The following is a 14,851-nucleotide window of genomic DNA, read 5'->3' on the forward strand; positions in this document are numbered from 1 at the left end:
ATTACTCTACCCACAGCGCCTAGAACAGAACCCAGGGCAGACAGGGGGTTCCCAGTTAACAATCTGTTAAATGAATGAGTGATTGAATGAATGATTGACAAGAAGCTTCCGAGTTTTCTTATGAGACCAGAGAGGTTTCACAGGGAGGGAAGGATGGGGGTTGGTCTCAGATCTGACTCAAGTCCCTCTCATTTGACTAACTTTGGAATTCTTCCTCTTTTAGGTGCCACGCAAGTTGCAGAGCCCCCTATATCTGAGTGCTGACTCCAGACGCCCCTCACTAAAGGCAAGCACCCCCAGCCCACTTTTGAAACTGCGGAGTGAATAGGAGGAAAAAAGAATCCCAGTGAGCCACCTGGGGGTGGGGGACAGGGGGATCCCCACGCTCAAGTCACTCTGCCCCCACCCCCGCCCCCGCTCCCCCCACCTCTTACCCTCCCCCTACTAGCCTGCCCTCGGGGAGACGGGGGGCGCGGCCCGCCTCCGGGCTGAGCAGGGTGGCGGCGTCGGGGCTGCGGGCGCCTTCGCCGGACCCGCATTGCCCCCTAGTGCCGCGCGGAGTCAGGGCGCCGGGCTCCCCCGCCTGATGTCACCGCCGTGCAGTCATCCCAGAGGCGGCTCATTGAAAGCAGACCCTCCTCGGCGCTAGCTGGGCGGAGGCGCCGCTGTCCGCAGACCCGCCGCGGGCCGGGCAGAGCCGGGCGCCCCCTGCCCCGCCGCCCGCTCCTCCCCGCCGCTCCCCGCGAGCCCGGCCCGGCGCTCCTGACGTGGACCATTAAACTTGGAGCTGCCGCCTCGTCCCCTCTCTCCTCCTCTTCGCTCTGACAGGCGAGCGAGCGGCTCGGTGCAGGCAGGAGACGTGCTGCCGGGCTGGGCTGCCCGGGGGAGATGACTTCTCGCCAGGAGGACGCCTTTGGGAAGAAGACCACGGGGGAAGCAAAGTTTCAGGGCAGCTGAGGAGCCTTCACCAGCCCTTCCCAGCCCTGTCACTCCTCTGGCTATGGAGGGCGGACTCTAAAATGAATCCCGATCTGGACACCGGCCACAACACAGCAGCACCTGCCCACTGGGGAGAGTTGAAAAATGCCAACTTCACCAGCCCCAACCAGACCTCGAGCAACTCCACACTGCCCCAGCTGGACATCACCAGGGCCATCTCCGTGGGCCTGGTGCTGGGCGCCTTCATCCTCTTTGCCATCGTGGGCAACATCCTAGTCATCTTGTCTGTGGCCTGCAACCGTCACCTGAGGACGCCCACCAACTACTTCATTGTCAACCTGGCCATTGCCGACCTGCTGCTAAGCTTCACTGTGCTGCCCTTCTCTGCGGCCCTGGAGGTGCTCGGCTATTGGGTGCTGGGCCGTATCTTCTGTGACATCTGGGCTGCCGTGGATGTCCTGTGCTGCACAGCCTCCATTTTGAGCCTGTGCGCCATCTCCATCGACCGCTACATCGGGGTACGCTACTCTCTGCAGTACCCATCGCTGGTCACCAGGAGGAAGGCCATCTTGGCACTCCTCGGTGTCTGGGTCTTGTCCACGGTCATCTCCATTGGGCCTCTTCTTGGGTGGAAGGAGCCGGCGCCCAATGATGACAAGGAATGTGGGGTCACTGAAGAACCCTTCTATGCTCTCTTCTCCTCCCTGGGCTCCTTCTACATCCCTCTGGCGGTCATTCTGGTCATGTACTGCCGGGTCTACATCGTTGCCAAGAGGACCACCAAGAACCTGGAGGCTGGAGTCATGAAGGAGATGTCCAACTCCAAGGAGCTGACCTTGAGGATCCACTCCAAGAACTTTCATGAGGACACCCTCAGCAGTACCAAGGCCAAGGGCCACAACCCCAGGAGTTCCATAGCTGTCAAACTTTTTAAGTTCTCCCGGGAAAAGAAAGCAGCCAAGACCTTGGGCATTGTAGTCGGTATGTTCATCTTGTGTTGGCTACCCTTCTTCATCGCTCTACCACTTGGTAAGTTGGGAACTGGCGGAGGGGAATGGGGCATTTTCAGATCTTGGGTTTACTGATGAGCTTACTATAAAGTTTTTTGTGGGTTTTAGTTTTTTATGCAGTCTGTGTGTTTGGAGGTTGGGGAATGTTGTTTGTTCTGCAAAGGCTTTGCAAATTGGGTAGGTGGCTAAGAACCAACTCAGGTGTTAGTGAAACACGCTAAGGTACGAGTCACTTGAAATAGAACCTCAGGAGGCAAATCTGGTATGTGCAATGACTCATTCAACAGCCTTGGTTTAATAATTTAAAAGGACACTGGACTTGAACATTACACCAGCGTTATTACAGTAGTAATCATGTGCCCACTAAGGTGGTGTCACTAATGCTGCATACAAAATAGTTTGTAGTTACCGCAGACACGGCATTTGGGAAGCAGGGAGGCAGCTCGTACACAGAAAGGCAGTTTTCATTCAGCATTTCCAGGGCTCCTGCAGAGATCCACGCTCCTCAAGAGCTTTGCAGAGGCTGCCTTCTCCCTCTCCTCCTTTCACCACTTGCTATCACCTCCATGCACTCCCTCCATTACGAGTTAATAAGAGCATTTTACAGCCTCACAGCCCCAACCAGCCTTTATCTAAAGCTTGAGATTTGAAAGAGAAGGAAGACGGCCAGAGGGTCACACATTTTCAGTTTTCACCCCAAAATATCCCTAACTCTGGTGGTTTATGGAATGTCCAGAATTAAATTATAGTTGCCCCTCACCTTCAGCTACCAGACACCAAGTCCTGCTAGTATGAAACTGAGCCCTTTCTCTCCTGTGAAAATGTGCCCATCTTCTTTTGTTTGGGAGTCCTACTAAGTGAGTTGTTCAAAAGGCTACCTGACTTCCTCTAAGGATGAAGCCAAGGTCTGGGTAGGAGGTAAACCTAGAGGAGGGTACTGTGACATGCTGTCCACACGGCTCAGGAAACACTTGTCCCTTCTCTGAGGCAGTGATCTGCTTTGATTTCTTTTTCTATCCCTGGGGGACACTCCAGAAAATGAATGGAGGGAGGTAATTATGACAGAGTCATGTGCTGTGATCTCAGAAGAGACAACAGCTGTTACTTGCCATGGACCACTAACACCTACAGTCACACCAGGGGCTCAGTTGGAACTGAACATAAACAAATCCCCAAAGTAACAAAAATCCTAAAGACACACTGCTTCCAAGAGAAAGAGCCAAATAGAAAGAGGGTAAACTGATGTCGGGAGTTTCTGTTTAAAAATGATAAAGAAAAACTGTTTAACCTACTCTCCATATTGTCATTTCTAAGGCTAGCTTTCGAGCTAATGCCTTTCAGAAATATTTTCAGCGTGTTAAGTGGAGAGGGTTTGAAGCTCTACCCCAAGTAGTGATCACATCCCGCTGCCCAGCTTTCTTTTCTTTCCCAAGGTCTCAGGGTCCTTTCGCAGGCTTGTCCAGTTAAAGTGGATGACAGTTCACACTCCATTGGACCATACAAAGATTGTGGTTGCACATGGAGTGATTTGGCCAATAATTAGCCATGTGACCTTGGGCAAATGATGACTTCTCTGTGAGCCTCAGTTTCTTCATCTGCAAAATAGGGCTAATTACTATTTGCTCCATGGGGTTTGCACTAGTACATGGAAAGGACTTAATACAGTGTCTGGTACACAGCAAATACTCAATGAAAGTTAGCTCTTAGTAGTACAAACCAAACCCCAATACCCCCTGCAGCTAAAACTGTGTTTTCTTCTCCATTCAGTTGCCAATACCTGTTATTAAAGGCTCAGAAGGGAACTAGATCCTTTTCCTTTCTTCCTTCTTCCCCCCACCGCCCCCCCCCGCCACCCCCGATCCTCAGCTGGCAGAGGCTGTGACCAGAGCATCCTCAGGAAAGACAAAGCCCCAGCAGGATGCAGGAGTGGATCAAAGGTGCAGGCTTTCACTTTAGGTGGCAGGGGAAACAACTGAAGAGGCTGCCAGCATGTTGAAATGGAAAGAGTACTGCTCTGAGGGTCAGGAGCAATAGAGTTATGTATGTGAGCTTTGCCATAGATTAGCTCTGTGAACTTAGATGTGTTGCTTTACCAGCTGGGCTTCAGGTCTCACTTCCAGGGACCAAGAGGGCTGGACTCGATCAAGGGCTCTCAGACTTCAATAAGGATCAGAATCATTTGTGGAACTAGATAAAAATTCAGCTTCTAAGACCTAACGCATAGAGAATCCGAGCCAGTAAATCAGAGAAGTCCCAGGAATCACGTTTAACCAGCCCACCAGGTGATTCTGAAGAGGTGATCCCCAGACCAGGCTTTGAGAAGCACCGGCCAGGGGATCTCTCTGCTCCTTTCAGGCTCCAACCTCCTGGACACCCAGGTTTTTAAACGCTGCAAAGGTTAGCACTTCACCACCCACGCGGTGGTGCAGGACGATGTGGCTTCTCTCTGGGTCCTGTTCTTCACACCCACCCTCAGTTTCTTCTCACTTACACTATTTCAGTTTCCCCCCTCTTTCTGTCCATGCCTTTCTGAGACCTTATGTTCCTAACATATCAGGTCCTTGGCTTCCATGCCACAGAAAGTGAGATGTTCTTGCCACCCTGATGCTATCAGAGCTTGTTTCTCTTCTCCTTGACTTGAAGACTTCCTGACCAACTGTTATCTCCCGGAGTTCTCCCAGTGTGCTGTCCCTGAGCTGAGTCTATCCACATGCTTCTCCCCTGGAGATCCAACCCTTGGCGGGTAAGGAGTGTGGACTCCAGGCCTTGAATTTGGGATGGACTTCGAAAGTTACTCAAGAGTTTCAAACAGAGAAGGTGCTTAATTAACATGTTCTTAGTAATTTATCAATAGAAAGAGCATCTGAGCAAAATGAGATGTGGGCTTCTACTTCGTCTGAGTTCAAATAACACCCAAATAAAAGTAGCATGGGGCTTCCCTGGTGGCACAGTGGTTGAGAGTCCGCCTGCCGGTGCAGGGGACACGGGTTCGTGCCCCGGTCCGGGAAGATCCCACATGCCGCGGAGCGGCTAGGCCTGTAAGCCATGGCCGCTGAGCCTACGCGTCCAGAGCCTATGCTCCGCAACGGGAGAGGCCACAACAGTGAGAGGCCCAAGTACAGCAAAAAATAAATAAATAAATAAATAACATGATGTAGAACAATAACTCCTTTGGAATCTGATGCAGGTTCCAAATTCTAAATTTTCCATGAAAGGCTTTTCACTCAGAAGGGGAGAAAGCAGATCTGGGGGAAGACAGTGGTTGGCAAACAGAGAAGCCCAAGTAGGAGTAAACTTCTAGTTGGCGATAGACTTCCAGGTGCCTGGAAGTTTCTATCGCTGTGTTTGTCTTCTCCGTGGAAGAGGAGGGTTGGGATTCCTCCTGGGAAGGAAGGAAAATAGCCTTGCCCCCTACAGGGTCCTGGTCAGGGGCCCCATTTGTTTTCCTTCCTCCCTTGTTTTTATTTTTGCGAGCGAGGTTGGACTGCCTGCAGAGACAGGCCTCCCATCTCCTGTGGAGCCCTCCCCACCTGTAACACCCTCCCTATCTCCTCCCACCCTTTTTCCCTGTGGCCTCACACCAAGTTGGGCCAGGGACCAGCTCTCACTTACTCAGGAGCAGGGATGGAGCCACCAAACAAGGACCTCTTTATTCAGCCCCTGGAATCAGGCCATGGAGGGACAGGAAATAATTGGAATATAATATAGTAGCATTTCTACTTGATGGGCGATGTGCATGGCGTCCAAGGAATCTTCAGCTGCCTGGCATTACAATGAAGGCCAACTCCCACCCGCCTGGTCAGGGTTCAAGAAGCGGCTGGGCTATTGAGGGATATGCATTGCACTGGGGTGCAGGGGGGTGTGTAGTAGATGGGGGTGCGGGTGGGTAGCAGGAAGCGCTGGGCAGCCAACTGGTAGCTGGGCTTGGTGTGTTGTTTCGAAAACACTGGAACCTTGCCTCGCTCCAAATCCTTCTTCCGTCTTTTAAAATGCTGAAAGGCATCAGGAAGCCATTATTGAACTAACTGCTTTCCCCTCCAAATAAATGGTCAGCTTCAAAGAAACAGTTGTAATCTCTATAGTACTTGAACCAAATCGGAATCCCTCTCTCCATTGATTTGTTTCTCCAGTCCTCTCATTCAGATTAGGGCTGATGAATTTCCAGCTCCCACAAGAGCATAAGGGAGGGTGGGGGTCTCAGAGATGACTCAGGACAGAGCCACCCCCACAGACACACACACTAATCCTCCAGTTCTGAGGTTTCAAAACACAGGGATTTGAGTTGCTCACAGGGAAATCAATTGGTTTGAGTGAGGGAAAATTTTACACACAGGGAATCCTTCCTAGAAGAGGGAGATCTTACTGCAGGAAAATACATTCAGTCATTTATAAAATCATTAATGAAGACTTCCTAAAGCACCTACTATGTGCTAGGCTTTGTACTAATCACTGGGTTGTTGAACCAAAGCAAACATGGCCCCTGCGTGCAGGAGGCTCACAGCCTAGTGAGATCCTATTATCATGGAGCACATACTATGTACCAGACATTCTGCTAGGCCCTCTACAGACATTATCTCACTAATCCTCACAGCTACCCTGACAGGGGAAAGTAATAGCTCCCTCTCGACAGTTAAATATACTGAAGCTCAGAGAGGTTAGACTTCTTGCCCAAGGTCACACAGCAAGTAAATGGTAGAGACAAGAATTGAATCCGTGTCTGTCAGAACAGGCACTTACCTGGTCCAGTGCACAAAGATGTCTGACCTTTTTGCTTTCTGGTCCCAACCTGCTCTCATAGCAAATGTTCTCCAGGAACCCCAGAGCCACCTTGTCAAAAGCTGATTATTCTACTTCTGTTACAAAACCCTGTCTTTCTTCCATTCCCTACTCACCCCTGAAAAAAATTCACTCATAAACTATCAGGGAAGGTCATCCACATTCTAGCTCAGGGCTCGGCTTTCTCTCTACCTCCTGCACTGTGTATGACATGGGTCTCTCAACATTGGGCATTTAGTCACCCCAACCAGGAATAAAAAGTGAGATCTTGGCCTTCATATAGGGACTTGTTTCCACATCTTTAATCATTCATTCATTCATTCATTCACTGAATAAGTATGTATTTATTGGAAGCCTACTAGGTCCAGGCGTTGTGCTGGAGATTGTGGAGCAAAGCAGCTGTGTTTCACGTTCTCATAGAATTTAGTTCTAGTGAGGAACACAGATAATTTGAAAAATACACACATGCAAATAAACATAAATGCAAATCGTGAAAAAAGATTTGAAGAAAAGGGGTATGCTGCTATTAGAAGTATACGACAGGGATCGGTGTATTACAGGGATCCCTGACTGGCATTTAGGCAGAACCCTGAACAGTTTGGAGGAGTTAATTCAGTGAAAGGGGCAGGTAGAAGAAGAGAGCTCCAGGCAGAAGGAAGGGCACACCTGAAAGTCCTGAGGGAGGAGCTGGTAGGGAACTACCAGAGCCCGGAGAACAGAGGGGAGGCAGGTGCAAGTCGAGGCTGGAGGTGCAGGCACAGGTTGGGCCATGCAGGGGCTTTTGTGCCACATTAATGATTTTAGATTTTATGATAAATTGCCATGGCCAGTACCGAAGGGTTTGAAGCCGACAAGAGAGACAATCTGATTATGTGTTTAAAAGATGACCCAGGCAGCTACATGGAGCACAGAGCAGAGATGGGGCAGTTAGGAGGCTGTAATCCCAGTGAGCGCTGGTGGTAATTTAGACCACACTGGTAGCAGTGGAGGTGGAGAGAAGTAGACAGATTCAAGGACTTGGGGATGGGTTGGTTATGATACAGGAGAATAAGAGATGTATCTGGAATAGCCCTGAGTTTACTGGGTGAAACACAACCAAGAGGATTCCTCCCAGGATCTCCTCAGACCCCATTCATCAGGGCTCACAAGATACCATGCTAGGAGTGATACGCCAGACACTCTTATGAGGTGAGTGGACAAAATGTCCCAACCCAAAAACCAGGAGCCATGACCATCAGCAAACCCAGTTGCTCATTAGAAACATCTGGCAGGGGACTGCTTTCAAAAGCACAGATTCTTGACCTCCACCACAGACCTTTGTATCAGAATCTTTCATGATGGGGCCATGAATCTCAATTTTTAACCAGTTTTCACAGGCAATTATGCCACCAGCATAGCACTAGTCCTCCCCATGCCTGGGAACGTGGAATGAACACCCCTTGGAGAACCAGAGTTTGGTTAAACTTCCCCCAGTGCAGCCAGAAACATCCCCAGTCCTGCCCAGTCCCTCGGGCCAGTCCATACAGAGGAAGGCAGAGGATTGTTAGGAGGGAAGGTGAACTCTTCAAACTAGAGCCTCCCTGGAGAAGGGGAGGAGAATGAGCCCTGTGGAAGCAGGTCTTCAATGTAGCAGGCAACACTGCTCAACAGTAAGTGTTCTGTATAGCTTGTAATTCTCACAGCCCCTCTGCAGAGCAAGGATCATCACCCTGTGTCTAGAGTTCAGAGAGGTTCGGTAAATTGCCCAAGGTCACACAGCTAGTAAATGATGGAATCTATTAGACTCCATATTTGGCACTCAATAAACATATGTTATATTATTCTTGTTGTTACTACAGTGCTTCCACACATTTGTCTGAGGTCTGGTGCCCATGGGTGATAACATTTTTACTGGCTCATGACAAAATGAAAGAAGAGTTAGGAAAATCCTGTGTTTTTCCAAATGTACTCAATATAAATGACTGTTCTTTTGTTCTAAAGACTATGTCCTGTCTATTTTGGGAAACTGAAATAACATTTCTTTAATGGGATGATGGTAATAAGTGATAGTGATAGTCATTGTGTGTGTGTGTGTGTGTGTGTGTGTGTGGTATTCTACTTGGCAAAAGAAAAAGTTGGTAACCCTATGTCTGTCCCCACCAAAAATTTTTTTTGAAATTTTACTGTGAGTCTCCTAAAGTCTTAGAATCATGGGAGACACCATGATAGTTAGGCACGATAAATATTTGTGGGAGAAAGCAGGAAGAAAGGGGGAGGGTGATTTATCCTCTCAGTGATGGATAAACAAATTAGCCTCAGCTTTGCCATAAGAGTCAAAGGCTTAGGGCGGGGGGCAGGGGGGCGGTGAGGGGGAAGGATGATGTGTGTGGAGTCATGCTTGTCAGGTATGATAGGATGGGGGCCATTTGTGGAAGCACCCAGTCCTTCTGGGGTGAAACAGACCACAGAAATGCCAGTGGGCATGTGTGTAGCTGCAGTGCCATCACAGATGGGCCTATTAAGATCTCTAATGCAGGAGATGCCTTTACCTGAGTATGTGTGGCTCATAAAAATAACTGATGGCCACCAGGCCACAATGGGAAATTGCTTTCTCCCACATCTGCAGGATGTCACTATGCTCCCTAACCACATCTGATAACAGTAATACTAATAGCTCCATTTATTAGGTCTTGCCATGTGCCTGGCTTACACCAGGCTAAGGGTGCTTTCTATGCAGGCTCTCATTCACTCCTCTCCAGAGGCTTACCAGATGGACACTATGGTTGTCTCCATTTTACAGATGAGGAAACTGAAGTTCAGAGAGATTGGGTGATTTGCCTCAGGCCACCCAGCTGATTAGTGACAGAACCTGGATTCACATCTAGGCAATCGGAATAAGCTAAAGGGCTCATTACTGGGGGTATACTAGGTGTGGGGCTCTGAGCCCTGATTTATGGAAGCCCAGAGAGGCCCTAGGGAAAGCAGAGTCTATTCTGAGAAGATGGAAAGGAAGGGCAAGTGGCTGCCTGTTATTCAGCAACCAAAAGGCACCATATCCTGGTGAGAACATAAGGAATATAAAAATAATTGGGTCTTTCCCCTAGCAAGCTAAGTCAAAATTTCTCTTTCTTTTATTATGGGTGCTTTAGATTTTTTTCAGCTTCACAACATATTACGGGTAGTGCCATATACCTTTAAGGCTTTTATCAAATTTGGGCTTTGGGGTTAAACACATAAAATTTACAACACTTTTTCACAGCCTAACTTCTGGCTGAATACATTTCAGAATTTGATTCACCTCTTCACATACGTGTGATCTCAGCACCATAGGACTCTCTCCTACCTTGGATCAGCCTCTGGTCCTACCTCTTCTTGTCACAAAGGGTTGCATCGTGGACAAGAGAGTATTTCTAGAAGCTGTTTTTCCACTTTGCAGTAACCCTGACTAGTGATAACCTAGCTATACAGAAAGAAAATGCACATATATGTATATAAGGATATACATATATGCACACCATATATGTATATTCAAGAGAACCCAAATGAAATGTATCTTTAACTCTTAGCTAGTTCCCAAAAATGCCCACAACCCCTATACTAACACCCACATGAAGGGAAATTATGACAGAGGGAAGTCGGAGTGGAATTAGATAGTGATCCTAACCAGTTGCGTGTAATAGACCTTACTCATGAAAACTTTGCAAAATAATACTACCTAGAGGAGACACGCTGGGATCCCACCCAGGGCTTTGGAGGGTCCCATGAAGAGAGGAGCCCTGAGGTTAAGGAAGTGCCCATGGTCCACCGCAAACACTACAGGGGTGGCTCTCTCTAGCAGCCTCGTGACTGATGGACTTATATGTGAACTTCTTGTAAGCAGTGACCGCATCTTTCCTCTTTGCCTAACACGGGTGCTAGGAGCGCACGTTAACTCAAATTGCTTGCTGTTTCCCCAAATACACCTTACATTTTCCTTACCCTATGTGTTTTTCGTACTCTTCCCTCTGGCAGGAATGCTCTTCCCGTACCCTCTGAACATCCAAATCCTGTCCACCCGTAGACCCCCAGTTTTGTGGACACCTCTCTTAGGAAGTTTTTTCTGGTCCCCACCCCTTTCCTTGATGGTGATGGCTGTCTTTATACCTTGTGTATGGTGCTTGTCACATTTGTTCACGGGAATCAGGACTGATTGGCACATCTTCAGCAGTGTTACTGGGCTGCAAACCTCCGGAGGAAATGGTCCAGGTTTCACTCATCTTCCTGTCCTCCATGCCCAGAGACATGTACCTACTAGACTCCCAATAAAAATAGCAATTGCAGCTATGATTCACACAGTATGTGCCAGACTTCATCTACCATTTGAACCTCCCAATAGCCCATCAGATAGGTATTAATGTTCTGCTCACTTTATAAATAAGGAAACGGGCTTAGAGGTTAGGTGACTTGTTCTACATTCCTTGAAAATACCACAAGCACGTTGAAACTGTCTTGACTGCTCTTGTGAAACCAAATGGCCAGTATGGGTCTGGTTATGGACCCAATGAAGAAAGATTAGATAGATGAAGACCGGAGTGGACCCAAGTTATGAGCTTGAAAATTGGACAACATCTTCATTCTTCATAAAAGGTTGCCATTCCACCGCCTCTGGGGGAGACCTGTCTTTTGCCAGTCAGTCCCCATTTTCCCTCACCTTCTCAGCCCTTGTCACCTGCCTCTCGCCTCTGGGAGGAATATGGTCAGAGTTGGTCCCCACAGAAGTAGGAGAGGAGGACACAATTCTGGTGACTTTATAGCAGGGCCTGATTAAGACCTTCAGAAAGGCCCAAGGTATTGAGAAGTGAATGCTGCCCCCACCTCCAAATGTAATTCTAAATTCCCTCTCTCTCTCTCTCTCTCTCTCTCTCTCTCTCTCACACACACACACACACACACACACACACATACACACACACGACATACACACACGGCCCTAAAATTAATGGAAGGAAGGCCAACATTCTAATTTATCCCATGAAGTCTACTTTGATTTCTTTAATATCAAAGCATTTCCCCAAAAAAGTGAAGGTGTCCAGCTTTGCTAAATGCACCAAAGATACACTGGGTCTGTTTGTAGGTGATATAGCATTGCTCTATAATGGGGTGACCAGACATCCCACCTTGCCTGAGCCAGTCTCCACTTATGTCTGTTACCAAGGGCACTATGATGATTATTGTAACCCTCTCATATTCTCAAAATGTCTCAATTTGAATGATAAAAGTACCTCGATATTTTAACTCCCGGAGTAAGAGTGTTTACAATGGAACATCCAATGGTGCCTTGGTTTCACTGAGAAGCCTGAGATGGGGGAGGAGAGAGTCTGGCATCCATGGCCTCAGCAGTACCGAGAAAGATTAATAATGAGTGAATGAAGGGAAGGAGGAAAGACACAACTTCACGGGTGTGTTTTTTGTGGGAAAAAGGAATTAATGTAAAGGTTGGTCGGAAATTTTTAAGTCTTCATTCAGTTAATTTACCCTACTTGCACAAGTGAGTCACTGAGCTGGGATCTGAATCCGTGGCTGGCTGACCCTAAATACTTAGATGAGTGAGTCAGTGAAGGAGTGGATCCATTTCAGCACAAGGCAGATGGTGTGATCTGAATGATGAGTGCCTCCAGAATGAAGAGGAGACGGAAAGAAAGGTGGGCCAAACTGATATTGGGGGGAGGAGGAGAAAAGCCAGCTATGTCCTAGGTACTTGTCAGGCTGGAATGATGGTGGGGGAGGGGCATCCTCACCCATTCATCACCCCCCTCCTGACATGACAGAGCATAGGTCAGCCCATTGTACCATCCTCACTGGCAGGCTTGTGTTCTTAGATTGTGTCAACAGCACACTCGTGACCACACCCAGGGGCAGCACACGTGAGTCCCCTTTGAGCACTCAAGTGCCCCTCTCCGGTGTGAGCACATAAAGTCCGCTGTAAAAGTCACACCAATGAACAGTTCATGCCGAAATGTTCAGAAATAGAAAGTCCTAGCACATGCAAGTGGACCATTCCTTTCAGAGCCCCATTTAACTTTTTCCAGGGGTATCTGAGCACAGTGTCTTGCTCCCCTGAAGCTGGGATGCATCTGGGGCTTAGCTTCGCACGGTTTTTAAAATTCTTCTTTAAGATAGAGTTTCCTGCCAAGCTAACATGCATCGCTTTGAGGCTGAGCTCAGCACCCTGGCCATGGCCCAGAAGGAGGTTAAAATAGGACCAAGGGCAAGCCGGGCTCACTGTCATTCACAGGCATGGGCCCCAGGGCTCACGCCACTAGCACAGGGCCGGGCAGAGATCCAGAGAGGCAGCTGGTTGGGGAGGAGGGGGGTGCTACCAACTGGAACAAACAAAAAAAATTACATCTCTGATTTATATATTCAGGCCATCAATCAGCCCCTGGCATCAAGAGAAAGTAGTACCTGCTTCCAGGTATACCCTCATAGTGTCATTTGTGACTCCTTATCCCCAGCTCTGCAGACTTTATCTTAAGCAAAAGTTCTTGGGCTTTTTTGTTGCACGGGCCCCTTTGGCAATCTGGTGAAGCCCCTTCTTACAATAGATACATAAAATAACATACACAGGATATCAAAGAAAATCAGTTATGTTGAAATAGCTATTATAATGTTAAAAAACAAATTTACTGTAGAGTAAACCAATGTTCTTCATTATTAACATATTAAACAAGATCTAGCAGCAAGTCAGATAAATAACTACTATAACTTGAAGTAGTGGCAAGTGGAAATATTTCAAGATATCTGCAGCAAACGTAATATAATATCGTAAATCTGATTTCTGTGGGCGACAAATCCTGCTAATTCTACTGTGGCTTGTTGCCTGCATTCCTGTGGAAGAAAATGCTAACTTTCAGCCAAAGGTTAATTCTTTAAAAAAAATAAAAATAATTTTTCCCATCCAAGTTCAGGGACTCCCTAACCCCAGAATAAGAACCCTGTCCTATGACATTATAAAGATGTACTTCAGGGCATGAGGTTTTCTATACTTTCTTCTTTCAAATTATATAGTCTTAGGACCACAGGGAACTTGGACTATGCCATTGTGCTTTGTAACTGTCTTGCGTGATTACTTGTAGCAATTTTTAAATCTACTTTCTTTATTTAAAAATAGTGCATTGACTTTTATTTAAATCAAGAAAAATTTAAAAAAAAAAGAAAAATCATTCTACCCATGCCAGACCCCAGGTCCACCTCTATCCAGCACTCTCAGTCTTTTTTCCCAGGAGCAAACACTGTTACCAGATTGTGTATAGTTCCAGAAATATTCTATTTATCTGTAAGCATCCATATACATTGTATGTATGTGTAAATATTTGAGTGTGTATGTGTGTGGAATGTATGTTTACATCCTGTTTATTTTTACAAATGGCATCATTTTATAAACACTATAGTGGAGGTTACGTTTTACACTCAACGGCATATCTTGGGCATAGTTCTGTCAGAATGTATAGTTACTGCTTTCCTTTTCATGGCTGTATAGTAATCCATCTATGGAATATCCTATTTTATTTAACAATTTCCCAGCTCATTGACATTAGGTTATTTTTGGTTTTTCCATACTAAAAATAATGCTGCAGTGAGTACTCTTGTCTATGTGTCTGTGCCCACATATTCAGGATAAATTCCTAGAAACAGAATCACTGGAGCAAGAAATATTTGATATTTTAGGTTTAACCTGATTATGTTCAATTTTACTAAATAAGGAATTTTAAATATATTAAAATGTAAAGTTGTTAAAATAAATAGGTTGATCTATCGTGTAGGAGGGTTGTCATGATATTTATGTGAAAAAGACAAGTCATAGGGTTTTATATAATCCTATTTTTAAAAGCTATTAGTCACCTCCAGGGGTAGAGAGAAGTGAGGAGGAGTAGGTTATTAACTTTTTTATACACCTCTGTATTTCATATTTCACATTATTTCACGTGTGTGTGTGTGTGTGTGTGTGTGTGTATGTATGTATATACAAATTACATCACCTAGTGCTTTTATCACTAAGTATCAAGTGTGCACTTCTTGCCGTTTCAATGAAACTGAATCATTTCAGTTTTGTTTTTTGTTTTTGTTTTTTTTGCGATACGCAGGCCTCTCACTGTTGTGGCCTCTTC

General features: G+C 46.8%; 1 protein-coding gene across 1 annotated transcript in view; it reads left to right on the plus strand.

The window, feature by feature from the left end:
• The first annotated feature begins 640 nt into the window (after window positions 1-640).
• The window catches only part of ADRA1B (adrenoceptor alpha 1B), a 59,796-nt gene continuing 45,585 nt past the window's right edge, over window positions 641-14,851 (plus strand). The window contains exon 1 of the mRNA XM_060146513.1: window positions 641-1,968. Within this exon, the coding sequence (XP_060002496.1) occupies window positions 1,020-1,968 (949 nt within the window). The 5' untranslated portion in view covers window positions 641-1,019. The remainder of the gene's footprint in view (window positions 1,969-14,851) is intronic.

The sequence above is a fragment of the Lagenorhynchus albirostris genome, chromosome 3 (genome assembly GCF_949774975.1).
Source record: "Lagenorhynchus albirostris chromosome 3, mLagAlb1.1, whole genome shotgun sequence".
Classification (NCBI taxonomy): domain Eukaryota; kingdom Metazoa; phylum Chordata; class Mammalia; order Artiodactyla; family Delphinidae; genus Lagenorhynchus; species Lagenorhynchus albirostris.